The sequence below is a fragment of the Bombina bombina genome, chromosome 2, assembly GCF_027579735.1.
Source record: "Bombina bombina isolate aBomBom1 chromosome 2, aBomBom1.pri, whole genome shotgun sequence".
Lineage (NCBI taxonomy): Eukaryota > Metazoa > Chordata > Amphibia > Anura > Bombinatoridae > Bombina > Bombina bombina.
Window position 1 is genome coordinate 1,229,965,418 of NC_069500.1, and position 21,899 is coordinate 1,229,987,316.

General features: G+C 39.3%; 1 protein-coding gene across 2 annotated transcripts in view; it reads left to right on the top strand.

Moving 5' to 3' along the window:
• Positions 1 to 17,613, top strand: part of NFXL1 (nuclear transcription factor, X-box binding like 1) — a 366,986-nt gene extending 349,373 nt beyond the window's left edge. For both annotated transcript variants that reach the window (XM_053703989.1, XM_053703990.1), the window contains exons 22-23: positions 2,524 to 2,577; positions 12,030 to 17,613. In XM_053703989.1, coding sequence (XP_053559964.1) covers positions 2,524 to 2,577; positions 12,030 to 12,206 — 231 coding nt within the window. In that variant the 3' untranslated portion in view covers positions 12,207 to 17,613. The remainder of the gene's footprint in view (positions 1 to 2,523; positions 2,578 to 12,029) is intronic.
• The last annotated feature ends 4,286 nt before the right edge of the window (positions 17,614 to 21,899 follow it).

Here is a 21,899-nt window from a genome sequence, read left to right on the forward strand (position 1 = left end):
GTCTAAATTTGACAAAGCATCGCCTCTGTACCGACATCCCTAGACTTAAATATTAAAGCCGTCAATATACATGCAACAAGAAATTATCCAACGTACTATACCCCTGAAAAGAAAGACCTCAATATAAAATGGCTGCCGCAGAGAATATGGAACCACCAGCGTATCTCAACATACAATATGCGAGTGCGAGCACCACCCCACAAACAACTGCCGAGATAGATCTGGACCGCAACACGCAGGAAGACGACAGAACAATTGCGAGCACGGTAACAAAAATCAACACATAGCAGACTCTCGCACCATCTACCAACACCACTTCCCGGACCCAGGAATTACATTGCATAAAGAGACTCCTGCTAAACTTACCTACACTACCCAGCAGACAAGCCAACACCTTTACATCACATTTATTGGGAAACCCCTATCAAGAAATTTTACCGCATCTGGTACCAAGCAACAAACAACAACAATTTTTTCAGGCAGACAAGATCTTGGCGCAAATTGAGCCTCTAAAGGGGATCGGGGGAGACCACTGGACAAATTCAAGTGATAAGGCGCCAAGCCTACTGCACAGAAGCACCTCATCAGATACACACTACGGGACACCTAATGTAAAACCCAAAAACCCGGATGAGCTATATGGTACAGCAATGCCCAAAGTTTATATGGACCCACAAAAAACTAAAGTGACTGCTAATTCTCTGAACCGTCAGACACAGCCCGGCAAGCCTTCTCAGGAAGCCCTTCTAATTGCTTACGTTATCTGCTATGGACAGATGGATATGGGAGGTTGATACCTGCCGAACGAACTCTCAGCATATGCTGTCTCACAGCAAACCCATAATCCATTGCATTTCGTGGCTCAGTTTTATGTTTGGTTTATGCTTTAGATAGTTTACAAGTTATTCTTTTTGTAGAATTATAGCAATTTGACTGATATAATGAAAATATTAAATATTGAACTGGCAAATGTTACAACATATGAATGGCATCTTGATATATTAAAAAATGTAAACGTCTCTTGTGCGGATTGCGGCCAGAATCGCAGAGGGGAAAACAGCAAGATATAATTTTCTAGAAATTTGGATGTCATATACTGTATGTTGAATTAATTTTGATAGCAGATTTTCTATATTGTGTATGAGAGCACAATTTTTCTGTTAAATCTGAATGGGCGATAATGTTTTAGCAGCAGTCCACAGTTACCTCATATTACATAAAGTCACATTTAAATAAAATAAACCATATATCCAAGGATATTATAATTTTAACATATACTGGATATTTATAGCCCTTTTTCTATAGGTACACAGCTATTTCACAACCAAGCACCTGCATTTACAAAATGGTACATTGGTGAATCCTTTATAACAAATAATTGGTCACTCAATGTAGATCTTTGTGTTTTTTGTGATATGTTTTATCTACCTGTACTCAGTTATTTTCCTCAAAGTTTCTGTTTTGTTTGTGGGAAAAACCCCAATTGTCGAATCTATTATTACAGCAGGACCAAAAGCGTTCAATCTCAACAAGGGGATAAAAATGAGGACTACATATTTTTGAATACGAACTTATCTTGCAAATATGATGAATATATCTGTATAACTGTATTCTACATTACTAATGTATTTTTTTTATTTCTGTAATGTCCTCAACAACAACAAAAAAAAAGTTAATTGGACAGTTACTGAAAATTGTATTCTCTGTCTGAATCAAAGACAACTTTTGTGTTTCATGCCCCTTTAACTATTCATTTTAACTTACTTAGACATAAAATACATGATAAGCAGGTAAAATAAATAATGAAAGTACATTGCAAATGTTGAATTTTTTTGTTTAGTTTTTTTGCTACGCACAAATATTTCATGGGTATTATATTTTTTGTTCCTTTTTGCTTCTATTTAAAGCATGTGTGTAATTGGATTTCTCCGATGGCCTCAGTGTGTTATCATAGTGCATATTGCTCTATACTTGGGTATTTCCTGTAGAATTATATTTAGCAACTATACATACTTAAAGGACCAGTCAACACATTAGATTTGCATAATCAACAAATGCAAGATAACAAGACAATGCAATAGCACTTAGTCTGAACTTCAAATAAGTAGTAGATTTTTTTTATAACAAATTTCGAAGTTATGTATATTTCCACTCCCCTTGTACCATGTGATAGCAATCAGCCAATCACAAATGCAAATACGTATAGTCTGTGAATTCTTGCACATGCTCAGTAGGATCTGGTGATTCAAAAATTGTAAATATAAAAGACTGTGCACATTTTTTTTAATGGAAGTAAATTGGAAAGTTGTTTAAAATTACATGCTGTATCTTAATCATGAAAATTTAATTTAACCTGAGTGTCCCTATAAATATTTTTATTTTATTTTTTTGTATGCCAATAGTTTATAGCTTTCATCACCTTCCCATATGATGTTTGTACATGGTTAGTTATATGCTATACTACAGAGGACATATCATGTATATTATCATTTTTGTATTATTATTTTTTATTTTTTTTAACAGATAAAAGCAGAAGAGGAAAAGGCTGCAATGGAGGAAGAAAAGCGTAGACAGCAGGTATAACAAATTAACAAAATACCCATAACATTTTATTCACAAATAATATAAAACTGATAGCTTATGGTAGATAGATAATAAAGCAAATATTAACCATTTCTAACAACCTTCAGCCAAACTTCCTGCTATAATCATATTTATCTACCAATGTTCAATAAGTAATGACTGAAAGGAGAAATGTCTTCTTTTTAAATGTTATATGTAATAAAATAATAATAAAAACACATTTAAATGAATATAAAAAGTGCCCCTTTAGTAAAATATGTTAAGTCAAAGTAGACGTAAAAAGAAGCAGATTGTGTTGGGGGGGGAGAAAACAAAATAAAAAAACAACTTCTTATCTTGCAAAATGGGCAGTGACGTGCTTGAACATAAGTTCTCTTTTGTAATCCTGACACATGATTTTTATAGCAAAAGTCCTATAATGAACATGGGCAACAAATGTACTTTATACAATCAATCACACACACTATATGTCCAAAAGTAAGTGGACACATGTCTATTACACCTATATGAGCTTGGTTGAAATCCCATTCCAAAACCATGAACATAAATATGGAGTTGCCCTCCCTTGTGGCTATAACAGCCGTCACTCTTTTGGGAAGACTTTCCACAAGATTTTGAAGTGCGCTTGTAGGAGTTTGTGCCCATTCAACCAATGTGGCATTTGTGAGGTCAGGCACTGATGTTAGACGAGAACGTCTGGCTTGCAATCAGTGACCCAATACATCTCAATGATGTTCAAAGGAGTTGAGGTCAGGGCTTTGTACAGGCCACTCAAGTTCCTCCACACAAAACTTGTCAAATCATGTCTTTATGGACCTTGGTTTGTGCACAGGGAACAGTCATGCTGGAAAAGGAAAGAGCCTTCCATAAACTTGCCACAAATTTGGAAGCACCCAATTGTCTAAAGTATCTTTGTATCCTGTAGCATTAAGATGACTCTTCACTGGAACTAAGGGGCCTAGCCCAAACCCTGAAGAGTAGCCCCAAACCATTAACCCTCCGCCTCCAAAATTATCAGTAGGCGCTATTTATTCTAGTAGGTAGCATTCTCCTTGTATCCTCCACAACCAGTTTCTTCCATCAGACTGACAGATACTGAAGTGAGATTCAATACTCCAGAGAACATTTTGCATTAAACCACTCCAGCCAATGCATGTTATTGCATATGTTCATGTAAGGCTTGTGTATAGCACCTTGGCCATGGAGTCCAAATTCATAAAGCTCCCAACGCACAATTAATGTGCTGATGTTTCTTACAGAGGCAATTTGGAACTCTGTGAGTGATACAAAAGTTGAAAGTCGATTGTTATATGATACTTGATTCAGCACACAGCAGCCCCCTCTCTGAGTTTTCGTGGTCTACTAAGTGTCTGGGCTGTTGTTGCTCCTTGAGACATCCACTTCACAATAATACTACTTACAGTTGACTGGGGCAGATCTAGCTGGGTAGAAATTTCAGAATCTGATTTGTAGTAAAGATGGCATCCTATGACAGTGTCACATTTAAAGTCACTGAGATGTTCAGTAACACCCATTGTACTGCCAGTACAGATTTTATAGCGATGTGCTGGATTTTTTGCACCTGTTACGCACTGTTCCTGTTCCAATCTATAAGTTATATTTATTTATTATATAAGAAGGTGTGTGTGTTTTGTGTATGTATATGCATGTATATTCAACAACAAGAAGCTGTGACAAAAAAGTTTTGGTTCCCAGGATTTGCATGCGAGAACCCAACTGTACAGAGGAATTTGACATAATACCTTGTTATTGCAAAAGTGTATGCATAGGTATAGAGAAAATTTATCTCAAACATAGTAGCCGTAAAATCTTTTTAGTAGCCCAGAAATAGCATAAACAACAAATGAAGCATACTCAGATCTATGGAGAATTGCACAAATAGTATATAAAATACTTCTATGCCATATAATTTTATGGACATACTTGAAAATGAGAGAAATCTCAATGTATCCTTCTTGGTAAAATATTTTATAAATAAATATATTTGTATGTGTGTGTGTGTGTGTATATATTTTTTTTATATATATATATATATATATATATATATATATATATATATATATATATATATATATATATATACATACACTGTATGACATAAATTATTACTTTTTAATTTTCCCTTAATAAAAAAGATGCCAGGTAGGTTATGTAGGGATGTAGCTCCTTTTGCAAGCAAAATGTTGCAGAGCAAGTGTTAAATGCCTACAAATCAGTGTCTTGAGAATGAAAGATTTGCCAGTATAGATGCTTAGCACTCATGCACAACATTGCGCCTCTTTTTAAAAGTGGTCATAAACAGGACATTAGTACGCACGTGTGCTCATACTTATTGTCAATGGTTACTATGGAAACTTTGTAACTCAACAGAGCACACACTATTTCACTACCCTCTGCAGGGAAGTGACTAGAATTTACAAGCATTTAGAAGTCAGAATACTAATAGTTTTAAAGTTTTTGTTGTTTGTGTGTGTGTTTTGTGCTGTACAGTATTTTGCGGTTTTTAAAAATTAACACTAATTAACCGTTTCATGTTTAAGGATTTATAGCTGAATAAATGTCAGAAATACAGTTTGAGTTGCACTAAGCTCTGTATTTTACTATATATATATATATATATATATATATATATATATTATATATTATATATATGTGTGTGTGTATGTTTGTGTGTGTATATATATATATATATATCAAAATAACAAGAGTATTGCAATATGCAGTAATACCTTTTTTTCATAAAGGTGGTAAGAGTCCACAATCCATTACTCCTAGGAATTAAATTCCCTATCACTAGGAGAAGGCAGAGATTCCCAAACCTCAAGAGCTCTATATAACCCCCTCCCACCTAAAATTTGTATTTTCTTCCTAAGGTTTTGTCCTCGGAAAATCGAAGAAGGGATGTTGTTGTCCCTTCTCTGTGTCCTAATCCTAAAAATTCTTCAGAGAGGCTTCTTCACAATCTGGATGTGGTTAGAAGCTTGAAGTATTATATCAATGTTACTAAGGATTTCAGACAAACTTCAGCTTTTCCTTCTATAAGGCAGGGAGAGTCCACAACTTCATTCCTTACTGTTTGGAAATACAACACCTGGCCACCAGGAGGAGGTAAAGACACCCCAACCAAAGGCTTAAATATCTCTTTCCCTATCCCTCAGTCATTCTTTGCCTTTCGTCACTATAGAAGGTGGCAGAGAAGTGTCAGAAGATTTGGATAGTCCTGTAATGGGTATGTTCCCTTCAAGAAAGGACTGGAGTTTTAAGTAATCATGTCAACCTCTCAGTGAGAGTATTGATGAAAGTTAGAGTCTGGAGATGCAGGGAAAGTTTTTCTGCGAACCCATTCAGACTGTCGCTAACAGCTCCTGAGCAATCAGTGTTGACGAGTTTCACTGCTTGCTGTTACACACTCAAGTCCATGTCAGAAGCGCTGCTGCAATACTGTCATACTTGAGAGGCTGTGCCTGTTCCACCGCATGGATCCTGGAGGGTAAGACCATTTTTATAGATACACTTTAAAACGCTATACAGGGTCACAGTGTGGCTCCTTTATACCTCGATAGGATCAAGGATTAATATCTCCTTCAGGGAGATTATTTGAACGGCTTGGGGATTTATATCTGCTTAATGTGAAAGGTTTTTTTGGGGGGCGGGGCTCATAGACTTGTGTTTTTTGGCTTGGAATAAACAGGTTTCACTTTTGTTTTTGAAGTGTTGCGCAGCTCAAAATAGCTTAGCACCCTTTTTCATAGCAGGGAAAGTCCTGTCTTACGCACCACGTGACCGAGGGCGGTCTCTTTAATTTCCTAAGATCCTGCTGCAGACGTCATTCCTGAGGAGAGCGGTTTCACTGTTAGCTGTCTTGGTCTAGGAGGTGGTGAGTGCCCCAGCCGTTGGGAGTATTAAGGTGCCGTTTTTAAAATAAAAGCATTTCTTTTTGTTTGTCGTCCTGTGGGTATATACAATATACTATGGAGGATTCTGATACTACATTAGAAGGTTCCGCTCCTTCTGTACTGATTAATAATTCCTGTTTATATTGTAAGGAGGCTGTGGTTTGCCCACCTGCTCAATTCTGTTCTATTTGCCTAAACACTGTTCTAAAGTCTAAGAAGGGAGACAAGCCTGCTAATACTCATAGCGCTATTAGCCATTCTTAGCCATCTACTTCTAAGGAATCTGGGTCCCGAGAAATTACTACCCTTTCTACAATACCCGATCCACATGCAGTTCCCCGCAGCTCAACTAATCCTCTATCTGGAGGGGGCCTTTTTCCAGCTGACTTTACCGCACAATTACAATCAACTGTGTTTGCGGCCCTGAGTGCCTTACCTCGCTCTAACAAACGCAAGAGAAAGGATAAACACAGTTCTCCGGACCTAGAGTCATCTAACTAACTATCTGTTGGATTTAGCTACTATAGCCCAGCTATCCGAGTATGAGTTAACCTCTGTAGCTTCAGAGGGTGAACTTTCTGAACGGGAGACTTCAGTTTCTAAACATCCTTTAGCGGAGGAACCTTTCTTTAGATTTAAGATTGGGCATCTGCGTTTTTTATTAAAGAAGGTTCTGTCTACACTAGAGGTTCCAGATGCTACACTCCCTGAGGAATCTAAGATCCCTAAATTAGAAAGGGTTTATGAAGATAGGAAGGTCCCTCTAACTTTTCCTGTGCCAGTTAAGATGGCGAACATTCTTAGTAACGAATGGGAAAGAGTAGGAACTTATCTATCCCCCTCGTCTACTTTTAAAAAAATATTCAGGTTCCTGACTCTCAGTTAGATTTGTGGGGCTCCATCCCTTAGGTGTATGGTGCTATCTCTACGCTGGCTAAGCATACTACTATCCCTCTGGAGGATAGTTCTTCTTTTAGAGAGCCTATAGATAGGAAAATGGAAACTTTTCTGAGGAAGATGTTTCAACATACAGGCTTTTTATTTTAACCAGCGGCAGCTGTAGCCGTGGTTGCTGGAGCAGCTACCTACTGGTGCTACACTCTGTCGGAGCTCATAGAAGTGGAGACTCCCCTCGAGGATATTCAGGAGAGAAAGCACTGAGAGTTGCTAACTCCTTCAGCTGTGATGCAAATCTGCAGATTATTCGCATAAATGCAAAGGCTGCTGGTTTTGTGGTTCTAACCCACCGGGCTCTCTAGTTGAAGTCTTGGTCTGCGGATATGACTTCTAAATCCAGACTCCTTTCACTTCCCTTAAGGGGGACTGGACTCCATTATCTCTACGGTTACCAGAGGGAAGGGAGCCTTCCTAACGCAGGATAAGAAGAATTGTTATAAGGGAAGGCAACTGTCTAATTTTCGTTCCTTTTGTGCTGACAAGTCACAATGACAGCCGTCCTCTTCCAAGTCCGAGCAGCCCAAGAGTACTTGGAAGCTGGCTCACTCCTGGGATAAGTCTAATCAGACTAGGAAGCCCACCGAGAAAAAATCGGAATGAAGGGGCGGCCCACGATCCGTAATCGGATCGAGTAGGGGGCAGACTGCCTCTTCAGACGCTTGGTTCCAGAACGTACAGGACCCTTGGGTCCTGGAGGTTGTATCTCAAGGATACAGAAGAGGATTCAAGTCTCATTCGCCCAGGGGCAGATTCCTACTCTCCAGTCTGTCTACAAGACCAGAAAAGAGGGCTGCCTTCTTAGGTTGTGTACGTGATTTCTCCTCTCCAGGAGTAATTGTCCGGGTACCTACAGCAGAAAGAGGTTTGGGGTTTTATTTAAACCTTTTCGTGGTTCCAAAGGAGGAGGGAACTTTTCGTCCAATTCTGGACCTAAAGTGCCTAAACAAGTTTCTCAGTGTTCCCTCTTTTAAGATGGAGACAATACGGTCAATCCTTCCTCTGGTTAAGGAAGGACAATTTATGACCACAATAGACCTGAAGGATACATACCTTCACGTCCCGATTCACAGGGAACATTTTCAGTTCCTGAGGTTTGCTTTTCTAGACCAGTACTTCCAGTTTATAGCTCTTCCGTTTGGCCTAGCTACTGCTCTAAAGATATCTTGAAAGGTTCTGGGGGCTCTTCTAGCCGTTGCCAGAACACAAGGTATTGCAGTAGCACCTTACCTGGACGATATCTTGGTACAGGCACCATCTTTTCGTCTAGCGGAAGAACATTTGGAGTGCCTTCTCAATCTTCTTCGATCATATGGATGGAAGATAAAACTTGGAAAAGAGTTCTCTTGCTTCAAGTACAAGGGATTTCTGAAAGTGATTTCTGCTTTGCAATGTGATCCCCCTTATCTGGTTTTTCTTATGAGACAGTGGGACGACAGCCTCCTGAGAAGATAACGGCTCATTCCACTAAAGCAGTGGCTTCCTCTTGGGCTTTTAAGAACGAAGCCTCAATGGATCAGATTTGTAAGGTCCTCCTTACACACTTTTTTCTAAATTTTACAAGTTTGATGTGTTTGCTTCGGCTGAAGCAGCTTTCGGGAGTAAAGTTTTGCAGGCTGTGGTGCCCTCAGAATAGGGTCCGCCTCTTTTTTCTGTTCCCTCCCGTTAATCATTCAGTGTCCTCAGGAGCTTGGGTATAGTTTTTCCAACAGTAAGGAATTAAGTCGTGGACTCTCCACGACCCCGTCCGCAATGTATTTATTTTTGATCGGCGGCTCCCTTTTTATATTATTTCTTCTGACACCTTTTATACCCTGATGTTTCTCCTACTTTTCCTTGTTCCCTCGGCAGAATGGAATGAAGTTGTGGACTCTCCCTGAAAGGAAGGAAAGGAATTTTTCTGTTAAGCATAAATTATGTTTTTTGGTTCTAAACAAGGTAGGAAAGCTTCTGCTGTTTCTTTGGCACCTTGGTTAAAGCTTTTGATTTGTGAAGCTTACTTAAAGGTGGGTCAGACTCCTAATCGGATTACTGCCCACTCTACTAGATCAGTAGCTATGTCTTGGGCTTTCAAGAATGAAGCTTCTGTTGATCAAATTTGAAACTGTTTTCGCTTCTTTTGAGGCAGCTTTTGGTAGAAACGTCCTTCAGTCTGTAGTTTCTGTGTAATTTTAACTGTTGGTTGTTTTTAAGTGCATGAAAAAAAATAAAATGTATGTAGGGTTTTAGGGTTGTGGATTTCTTTACCTTATGGAAAAAAATATTTCTTATCCCACCCTATCTTTTTATTACTCGTGGACTCTCCACAGTTTTGGTATTGGTTCCCAAGAGTAATGGATCGTGGACTCTTACCACCTTTATGAAGGAAAACTTAATTTATGCTTATCTGATAAATTAATTTATTTCATGGTGGTTAGAGTCCACAAGACCCCACCCTGTTTTTGGTGATGGTATTTTATTTAATGGCACATCTTTTTTCCTGGCTTCTTAAATTTTTCGCTCTTTATTAAATTTCCTAAAAAAATTTTTAGCTATATGTCAGACTAACTACGATAGAGGTGAGAGCGGTTATATAGAGCTCTTGGGGTTTGGGAATCTTAGCCTCCCCTAGTGGTAGGAAAGGTAATTATTTACCACCATGACAGAAATTATCAGGTAAGCATAAATTATGTTTTTATTGGACTAATATTACATAATGTTGTGTAATGTTATGTGATAATAATATTATGTAATGTTAGTCCCATTTATATAGTGCATCTGGGAGTGTTTTTTGTAAAAATGTATAGTTTTATTGATCATCTACAAACATTTATGCAAAGAAAAATCTAGTATACTCTGTCCCTTTAATATATATTCATGTATAATAGATGTGATTGCTTTTAAACTTGTGTAAGTAAAAAACTGGTATATTTTACCTTATTAGTCTTAATCATTATAATCATTATTTTATTTTTTGAATAGTTAAACTTGATCGTTACCTGAATTTGTTTTCAATCAATGTTCCCAAGTGTTACGCTTTTAAGTTTTTTGTTTCCTTTTGCTGTGAAAACTGTGAGATAAATATTAATGGAAGAATGTGATAAGGTTAGGAAACTATTGCTTTGGATCACAATATTGACTCTAGCTTTGCTGCCTTGGAATCTATTAGAATGTGCTTGATAACGCATCAGTGGAACATTCCTCACTGCTAAGCTGCTGTGTTGCCTTCTCCTCTTTTTTCTTTGTAAACAAATCTGCTTTTTCAAACCTTAGAGGGACATAAAACCCACATTTTTTCTTTCATGATTCAGATAAAACATAAAATGTTAAACAACTGTCTCTTGCTTTATTCTCTTGGTATCTATTATTGAAAAGTATCTAGTTATGCTCAGTAGCAGCTATGCAGTAGTGGGAGCTATCTGGTGATCACTGACTACACACAAATGCCTTTTGTCATTGGCTCACCCAATGTGTTCAACTGGGTACCAGTAGTGCATTGTATCATGTCAGCAATTAACAAGCATCTTAAGTTCTCTGAGCAAATGATGTGTTCAAAATGCTGGTGCATGGCGCTTACTTAAATATACTTTTGAAAAAGCTATAACTTTTATTAGAAGCATTTTTGCTAATACATATATATTAAAAAAATGCTTCTATTCAAAACTGAAATGCATCCTTGTGGATTTCAGTTTTGACTGGAATGTCCCTTTACATAACTCCACGGACGTGAGCACAATGTTATCTATATGGCACACAGGAACTAAAGCCCTCTAGTTGTGAGTAAAATATGTCAAAATGCATTCAGATAAGAGGCGGCCTTCAAGGGCTTATAAATTAGCATATGAGCCTACCTAGGTTTAGCTTTCAACTAAGAATACCAAGAGAAAAAACTAATTTGATGATAAAGGTAAATTGGAAAGTTATTTAAAATTACATATCCTATTTGAATCATGAAAGTGTAATTTGGACTTTACTGTCCCTTTAAGTATGAAGTAGAAAAGAACCCACATACAAAATTAATGTGTTTATTAAAGCATTTAAAATTGCCATTTAATTAGAATTTTAAGAAACTACTTAAAAACTCTAGGTGTATATGGGTTTGCCCAGTGCTCTGAGCACTCACTGTCAGATACAGGGGCAGCAAACCTTTTTTAGACTCTGAGCCCAAATTGGCAATAAACATCTAAAAACAAATGTAGATTTCATTTTTTTTTTTTAACATCAAAGTTACATTTTCTTTTAAACCCATAATATATATCAGCCTTTTAAGTGTAATTGCTAATATAGAGCATAGATTCATAGCAAAACATAATTTTTGAATATTCCCTCAGTTATTTTGTTTGTGTGATGCTCTTTTTGAAACTGTTAAATAAAATTAAAAAAATAAACATAAGAAATTCAAAAAATGAAATAGTGTCATCTATATAATGAGTATGATTTCCTCCTGTGTTTCTGTTTTCAGGGGTTGTAAATAGGGACCCACCTGATCTGCAGCATAGAGATACAATAGAAAGTCACTATTTCTGGCTGTTGTAGCACTGCAGGCCATTTCTTCTACATGACAATATTACTGTGATGCTGTCTTCTTTGTTTTAGGCTGAACTAGAAGCTTTTGAAAACAGACTGAAAGGAAAACGCAGAAAGAACAAGAGGAAAGATGAAGTGGAAGTACAGCCATCTGCATGGCAGAAATACAAAAAGTATATTCTAATGCCTGTTTGTGGAGTTGCTCTTGCTGTGTTTACCCTGTATCTCACACAGGTTAATATCTGAAATGGTCATTTGTTATATAGTATGTAAGCTTTCTTAAATGGACAGCAAACACCTTGTAATTATAAGACATTTCTATTGTGCTGCTATAGAATAACATATCAGCCAAGTCTAAACATTTTCAAAACAAATTAACATCCTTTTTATTTCAGTTGTTATTCAATAGCCAAACTACACCCACTATTTGCATTATTGGGAGAAGCCAACCTGGGCTTTAGTCTGCAAATAACAAGGCTAGCCGCAATCATTACGTTAGTAAAAAGTACATCGTTTTACAGTTGTTATCAGTTAAAACCAATTAGGGAAAGACATGTAGCAGGGTTCGCCATGAATAGTTGAGAGGGTTTGTTTCAAGTTATCTTTTTCTTCTTAAATGGGAAGAGTCCGCAGCTGCATTCATTACTTTTGGGAAATACAGAACCTGGCCACCAGGAGGAGGCAAAAACACTTGAGCCAGAGGCTTAAATACCTCTCCCACTTCCCTTATCCCCCAGTCATTCTTTGCCTTTCGTCACAGGAGGTTGGCAGAGAAGTGTCAGAAGTTCGAGATAGTCTCTTATGGAGGGTAGTACTCTTCGAAATGGGACTGGAGTTTTAAGTAATCCTATCAGCCGCTCAGTGAGAGCATGGATGAATGTTAGAGTTTGGAGATGCAGGGAGAGTTTTCCTGCAAAATCATCCCGACTCATATTAACAGCTCCTTGGCAATCAGCGTTGACTAGTTTCGCTGCCTGCCTTTATTCACTCAAGTCCATGTCAGAAGCGAGGCTACTATCTATCACACTTGAAGGGCCGTGTCCCTGTTCCACAGCGTAGATTCCGGTAAGATCGTTTCATTTTATTTCGATATGTGAATGTAATGTTAACGAAACAAGGTAGGGTCCCAGTGGGACTCCTTTTATCTTAATAAGGAATCATAGGTTAATATCTCCTAAGGGGGGTTATTGAACTGGGGGACTTTACTCATGTTTTTATATGGTTCTACCTGCTAATGTGTAGCAATAACTAGGCTCATGGTTTTTATGGAACATAACTGCCTTATCTTAATGACGCAATCTCTTGAGATTGCGCACCCTTTTTGTGATTGGCACGGTGCACCTTGTGATGGGTGCGGTTACGTTGTTTCTCACTTCCGTATACTGACTGTGTGGCGGCAGAGAGAGCCTAGCTCGTGGGTTGTCTGGTTCACAGGAGGTAGTGAGTGCCCCAGCTATTGGTGGTGTAAAAGCGGTGCCATTTAGTATTAATCTTTTTTTGTAATCCCAAGATAATGGAGGATTCTGATATCTTAGTCATGGATGTCTCCAATACGGAGAATGCGTCTTGTGATGAATATGAAATGGCCCGGGTAATCAATGCCCATCAGTTATGTTCCGATTGCCATTCTAGAGTACTCTCTTCTCCCGACTCAAGGAGTTTAGAGTGCGTTGAGCTATCCGCCTCCATGTCCAGGTTTCCATGTCCCGTGAGGCGCGTGCCCCAGACCATTTCTCAGTTATGCAAGCAGGTGTCCCTGTGGCCTTTACTCCTCGGGAGGGTGGCTTGTTTCCTCCCAAGTTTCCTCCCAAGTGAAATATTTCTAAGATACTGTCCATGTTCTGTTAACCAGGGCCCGTCGGACGTGAGATCGCCTGATTCAGTTCGGCCTTCTCGGGAAGCGTTGGCCTCTGAGGCTTCAGGGGCCCCAACCTCGGGGCCAGGGTCTTTCGTTGATCCGGCGAGGGATGATTTTGCCTTCCGTTATAGGCTGGCACGTCTTCGTGTTCTTTTAAGACATGTTTTGGAGATGTTAGAGGATCTCAGTCCTAGTGGACCGAGGGATCCGAGGCCTTAGATGCTGGATGGCAAATTGGATATGATGTTTGGGGATGAAGCTAATCTCCTTAACGTCTCAGTTTTACTTTCTTTTATGTTTCGTTTCCAGTTCTGAGCTTGGGTGAATGGGGTCTCTGATCGGCTGGTCCCGTTGGCATTCTCATTCACCTTGGGCGTTCACCTGCGGGTGCTGCCTTCCTTTTATTTTGATCCGGTTGGATGTGTTTGATTTGTTTTGTCTGATAGATTTCCGTTTTGAAAACGTTCGTATCTGGAACCGATACTTGCGATTTTGTGGTCACGTGGGCACTTCCACGGAAGTTGCACTCTATTTGAATAACAGAATTATGTTTTCTAGTTCACTTATTGAACCTTCGGGTCGAATTTTCTTGGACCTTGGACAGTTCTGGAGTGTCCTTGTACCAGACAGGTACTGGTTGGACACTTTCTGCTGTTACCTGGGTTCATGTCACCCTCATGGTGCTGATTTAATCCTGTTGGATTCTGAATGTCACTTGGCCTATTGATAGGGACTCCGGGCTCTGATCCTATTTTGAAGTATTAGGTCTAGTGTATAGATACAACATTTCTGAATGGAGGGTTGTGAGTGCCGATATAAGGTTGGCTTTTTCTGGCTACTCGCCTGGGATACAGATATTTCTTTTCAGACGTCATCATGGTTCTTACAGGTCCCTGGGGACTCAGAACCGTAGTTTCCATTCCTGTGGAGTTGGGAGAGGTGAGTGACCTATGTGGTCTAATGTTCCAAATAGTGAACGATTTGCGTCTTCACTTGAAGTTCTTCTGGATGCTCTTTAGCCTCATAAACATTTTCTTGCGGGGCCGGAGTCTGCTTCCTTCCCGCCTTGGGTGGGTCATCTGGTCTGAAAGAACGGACATGTCCTTCCTTTGCTCAGAGTTGCGTTTACTCTAAGAGGTGGAGGGCAGGGGTTTCCCTGCCTTCTGTGGGGAACTGTGAAGCTTCCAGCTTTTACCCTGTTAACAGGGTTTTTTGGTCTGACCATGGTCTTCGACGTTTGGGTGTTATCTGCGTACTTGTTGCAAATCTAGCCTTGGGGCTTAACAGTGAAGAGCCGAGGTCGGTTACAGGCGGTCACCCTTCTGGGGTCAGGTAGTTGACCATTTATTCTCGATGCTCCGTTGGGGCTTCGTGGAGGGTGGTTTAAGTCTAACTCACTGGGATGGCAAGCAAGGTCCAGGGTTCACATCCACCTTTGGGTGTTGCTTGTTACCTTGCCAGCATGTGTAACACGTGGTTAAGCTTGTCTTTGAGATTTTCCCTTGCGATCCAGGAGCACTGGGTGCCGAATTCTTAAACTATTCAGGAGTTCTTTCAGACTCTTGGGTTTGAGGCTGTTGCTAGATCGCCTAGTCTTCGGACTTTAGATGGTGCACTCCTAATCATAGGAGGCTTCTTAGGGTTCCTCAGGAAGTTAGATCTTTCGATCAATTCTGTTTTTTGAGAACTCAGGCCTAGGACCATGTCTCTCCCTGGATCGGGTATGGACGGTTTGGTCTCACCTTAGGTGTTTGTGGTCCTGCGTGTCCTATCCCCCTGTGGCTTAGATTTTAGGTCTCTGACGGGTCCCTACCGGTCTTCTGGTGCATTTGATGTTCCTTGTAGACTCCAGGTGTCTTTTCAACTGGGTTGGCGATATGGCAGAGGCATCTCGCCTCTGTGGTAGGGTGTTTTTCTATTGCTTTAAGTCTCCTCTCCAATAGAGTTTGGTTCGGTTCGGAGTTACCTCAGTGTCTGTGGCGACCTGTGGGTCCTTGTTTTCTTGCCCTGTAAGGGTCCTTCCCTTCTTGCGTTTTCAGAATCCTGGAAAGGGAGATGTGGAGTAGTAACTGGTTCCATCGTTCCTGCTGCAGGAGGCTGGGGGTTTGAGCTCTGATATTGGGCTCCTGTTCAATGTTGGATTCTGATATTTAGATGCTGGGGGTCTGAAAACCTACTTCCCTTGGGAAGTGTTCCCCTTTAGGGAAGACAGCAGTGTAGGGGGTCTCGAACCTGGTAGTGGTCAGAGTTCTACTCGGGGGCTTGCACCTCGTAGATCCATCCTTTTTTCTTCCATGGGTCTGAAACTCTTGTCTTTGGTCTTTGACTAACCTTTGGGCTGGGACCATTACCCTGGAGGGAAGGTCGGGGATCGGTTACTCTATTCAGTGTTGACCATTTTCTTCTAGAGTCTGTCCTCCCCTTCGGTGGGAGGACTTTTGATGTCCTCCTCTTTTCTACCAGCGTCTGGTGATGGGAGGGGATGCTACTTGGAGCCCGGTATTCGGAAGGCTGTTGTTGAGTTTTATAAAGGTTTACAGTTTGAAACCAGCTGCAGCTATTTGCACCTTGAATGTGTGCTAGCAAGCTGTAAATCGCCTCTCGGTGGTTTGGGTTCCACGATGGCTGAGTCGGCTTCCTACCTGGGAGCTGGTCATTCTGAGTTCCTGTTCAGACGGATTGGTGTTTTCTTGGAGAGCTCTTTGCTAACTGCTGGGATAGTTATCCTATTTCTGCTGTCTATGCTTGCCTAGTCTGCAGGTTTCTGATACGAGGCAACAGGGAACTCAAGTTTTTCTGGAGTACCTTATGGTATGGTACTGTGTCAGAGATATGAGGGTGACCCTCGAGTCCTCTTTTGGGACGTGTTTCACTGAGTATGGATTTTTTTCAGGTCCTTGTGTTTCTAGGGAGTTCATCTCCCTGTACCCTACTATCGTAAGATAACCTTGGATTGTTCTATGTTTGTTGAGCCGTGTGGAATGATCCTTGGATTTCTTCTGGAAATCTGTTTTTCCTTTCGGAGGCAGGTAGTGGTCCTTGTCTTTCGGCCGGGTACTCTTCATGGGAGTCAAGAGCCGCAGGGCTGACTCTTTGGAGGCTATTTGTGCTCGACAGACTCTGGGACTGAGTGGTCTCTATCTCGGCTTTGCTGGTTGTGTAACTACTGTGCAGTTACCTGGGCTTCGTTTTTTTTTTTTTTTACCCGTATCGTCTATATTTTTAGGCTGTGGTGCCTTTCGATGGGGCCACCTTTTTGTATCCACCCTTTGTTTACATTCAGTGTCCTTTAGCTTGGGTTTTATTTTCCCAAAAGTAATGAATGCAGCTTTGGACTCTTCCCGTTTTAGAAGAAAAACATAAACTATGCTTACCTGATCATTTTCTTTTCTTCTGACGGGAAGAGTCCACAGCTCCCGCCCGGTTTTTGTCTATGAGGCTGAAGTAATTTTTTGTTCTTCTGGCACCTTTTTTCACCCTGATATTTCTCCTACTGTTCCTTGTTCCCTTGGCAGAATGACTGGGGGATGAGGAAAGTGTGGGGGAGGTATTTAAGCCTTTGGCTGGGGTGTCTTTGCCTACTCCTGGTGGCCAGGTTCTGTATTTCCCAAAAGTAATGAAAGTAGCTGTGGACTCTTCCCATCAGAAGAAAAGAAAATTATCAGGTAAGCATAATTAGTTTTTTTAGAGCTAAATTACATAACAAAGGGGCAAAATAAATAATGTATATTGCAAAATTGTTTGATTACAAATAAGAAATTATTTAATATAAAATTCTCAAGGTGTTTACTGTCACTTTAGTTACATGCTTTTCTGTTTATATATATATATATATATATATATATATATATATATATATATATATATATATATATATATATATATATATATATATATATATATAATCTGTAGTATAAGTTATTCTTAATTATTTTTTTTTAAAAAGCAGTTACAAAAATAATGGATTTTTTTTCCAAACAAAATATGCATTATAGAAATGGATGGTGAAATTATTTAATGGACTAAGGAATTTTAAGTGATTTATTATTACATTATATATATTCTAAGGATAATTTCCTATTATACATTAGTGTTTTTAAACATTGCATTTAACATCCTTAAATGGACAAAAAGGACAGAACTTAAATATGCAGGGATGCATTTCAGTTTTAAATAGAAGTATTTTTGCAATACACTTCCATTAGCAAAAATGCTTCTAGCAAAATATCTTACTTTATTCCTGTTTTAGCAGCATAGGCACATATGCTTTTAAACGCAGTGCCTGCACAGAGAGCTGGCAGTAGTGTGTATTGCATCAGTGCAAACTTAATTTGTGTTATACATGTCACGGCTAACTCTCTGAGAAAGTATGGTTTTTGAATGTTGGTGCATGGGATATTCCCCGCATATGTGCGTATGCTACTGAAAAACAGTAATGACTTTTTACTAGACGTATTTTTGCTTATGGAAGTAAATTGCAAAAATTGAAATACACCCATGCACATATTAATGTTGACCTTTCTATACCTTTAAGCAACAGCCAGTTACAATAAGTGAATTTAGTATATAAATAAACAGCTAATGAAAAAGTGAATTTAGTATATTGTATAAAAGTTAGTATATATTCATGATTTTTATCTGATAATACACTGTAAAATTATGTTAAGACATATCATTTGAGTCTTATGTATCTAGATATGTTAAGCCATTAATTCTATTTATATTAGCTTGTCAGAAATATTTACTATGTTGCCACATTTGAAATCCATGTAATCTATGAAAAGGTATTACAGATACATTTCTGTACCATATTAAGTGGGGTTTCAATTAAAAAAAAAACAGCAAGTGGATTTTGTCTCAACTGTATTATTTTGTAACATCATAAATTAAAGTGCAAATATTACCATGTCTCTCTGGTAAAATATTTTATAAATAAAATTTGACACTAGAAATGTGCACAGAAAAAAAAATGTTTCAGATGAATCATTCACCATGAAATTTTTTTTATTTTTTTTTTGCCCAGGATTAGTTCCTAGGTTCATTACATTTGGAAAATTTTTGACGAAGTTACTTAAATTTGTCCACAAACCTTTTTCTTTCATGTAATTGGCAAGAGTCCATGAGCTAGTGACGTATGGGATATACAATCCTACTAGGAGGAGCAAAGTTTCCCAAACCTCAAAATGCCTATAAATACACCCCTCACAACACCCACAATTCAGTTTTACAACTTTGCCTCCTATGGAGGTGGTGAAGTAAGTTTGTGCTAAGATTTCTACGTTGACATGCACTTCTCAGCATTTTGAAGCTCGATTCCTCTCACAGTACAGCGAATGTCAGAGGGACGTGGAGAGTATCACCTATTGAATGCAATGATTTTCCTAACGGGGGTCTTTTTCATAGGTTCTGTGTTATCGGTCGTAGAGATTCATCTACTACCTCCGTTTTCAGATCGACGATATACTCTCAATTTTCCATTACCTCTACTGATAACTGTTTCAGTACTGGTTTGGCTATCTGCTATATGTGGATGGGTGTCTGTTAGTAAAGTATGTTTTTATTTTTTAAGACACCTCAGCTATGGTTTGGCACTTTATGCATTTATATAAAGTTCTAAATATATGTATTGTACTTATATTTGCCATGAGTCAGGTTCATGTATTTCTTTTGCAGATTGTCAGTTTCATATTTGGGGAAAGTTAATATTAAGAAACATTTTTCTTACCTGGGGTTTAGTCTTTTTTTTCAATAGACTACTTTGTTTCAAATTTCAGGCTGACTTAGGCTCGCAGGTGCACCAAATGCTACACTTTATTGCATCATTCTTGGCGCGAGAATGTTTTGGCGCGAAAGGCACGTCCGTTGACGCAAATTTTTAATTTACCTTGTGCGTCATACTTGGCGCCAAACTTTTTTCATTATTTATTGCCCCATTGATTTTGCCTCTTGCCTTTTTCTATGTCAGAGGGCTATGCTATTTGCATTTTTTTCCCATTCCTGAAACTGTCATATAAGGAAATTGATCATTTTGCTTTATATGTTGTTTTTTCTTTTACATTTTGCAAGATGTCTCAATCTGATCCTGCCTCAGAAGTATCTGTTGGAACTTTGCTGCCTGACATCGGTTCTACCAAAGCTAAGTGCATTTGTTGTAAAATTGTGGAGATTATATCTCCTAATGTCATTTGTATTAGTTGTCATGATAAACTTTTACATGCAGATAGTGTGTCCATCAGTAATAGTACATTGCCGATTGCAGTTCCTTCAACTTCTAATGTACATGATATACCTATGAATTTTAAAGAATTTGTTACTGATTCTATTCAGAAGTCTTTGTCTGCATTTCCACCTTCTAATAAGCATAAGAGGTCTTTAAAAACTTCTCATAAAGTTGATGAAATTTCAAATGACCGACAACATAATGAATTATCCACCTCTGATGAGGATCTATCTGATTCAGAAGATCCTTCCTCAGAGATTGACACTGACAAATCTACTTATTTAAAATGGAGTATATGCGTTCTTTGTTAAAATAAGTGTTAATTGGGGGTGTGTCCAACAGCGACTCTGAACGGTCGCATATTTCTAGAGCTCCGGGTGATGAGCTTATAATTTGCCGGTTATTGCTTAATATCTACAGCAACGAGGGCTCTCACGACTGGTCTCGTGAACATACAAGATTACTCATGCTATAAACTTTAAGATTGCTGTATTAAGGATCCCAGGGCTGGAAAAGGACTCTTGAGGCCTGTAGTGACGGCGTATCTACAGGCAGTGCCTCCCCCCCCCGGACTCTTCTGGGGTGTATGGCCAGAGCTGTTTGTACTTTTGATTAGTATCGACACTAAATTGCCTGCAACTTTCTACAACGTTGACGCTGATAGCGGACTCCTATGCAGCACGATAAAAATTAAGATGCTAAACTCTACAGCCATAATGCGAGGTAAACCTCTTCTTGACAGATTGGACATGATTCTCACCAGGCTGGAAGAACTCTTTCAACCTCTAATAGAGAAGGCGCTGTCTGAGAGCGTGCTACTTTTCCTTATAACCAGACTACCTGGAGCTACAGACTCAGTGCAATTTACACAGCAAACCATGGGCCAGAGATCCGAATTATACACGGAGCCCACGAGGGTTACCGTTCCCAACACACAGATAAACGGAGAGCCCCTGCAGCAGGATAATATCCTACTACCTCTACCCATACTAGCGGACTAGATCGGGTTGACAGATGGCGTCTCCCGGAACAGCCCAAGTACAGCATATACTCTCCCAGCACAGAGGGACAAGCTACAACAGCGCAACTATCAAACAAAGATGGCGCTCGGAAAAATGGATGCAATGAGACGCAGCAGTAAAGGCCATAAAGGAGGTGCAAAGGAAACTTATGGTCATAGCCTGGAGATAGCAAGTCTGCTTTGCCAGAGCGGACTCAAACCGGAATCGGCGGAACTGCCTTGGAGCTCCGGGGGGACCACGATCTCTGAGGTATAAAGTTTCCTGAGCTTTAGCGATCTTCCAGAAATCCTCTTGAGTAGACATGGATTCCATAAAACAGAGCAGAAGACGACTCAGCCCATCTCTGACCGCGCCACGATCAAAATTAAGATGGGACTCCCACCACGGGTGTTTGCTGTTGACTAGCAAACGCCGTGCAGATTAAACAGAGTGGAGATTATTGGGACTTTAGCTGAGTATTTTAGTCCTGGCAGAGTTTAAGCATAAAAGTTTTGTTCTGTCTTAGAATATTGATACATATGCACATGGGGATCAGGGGTTGTTCGGGTGGCAATGTTTTATTATATGCAATGTTTTATTATATATTGTTTATTTTAAATCCTCTGTACACAGACTCACTATAGTTCCTTATACACAACAGAAGGGTGGAGAAAAGTACTATTTCCATTAAGGTGCTTACAATTCAGGCAATTATATTGGTTGAAGTTATAACCTAGCATGTATATATAGTTGTATAGCAATGTGCCCTCGTTCTCCTTTATATTTGACAGATAGATGTGTGCTCTGGGAGTTAGAGGGGGCCCTTGTGCAAAACATTACTCTAATTACACAGAAGGTGG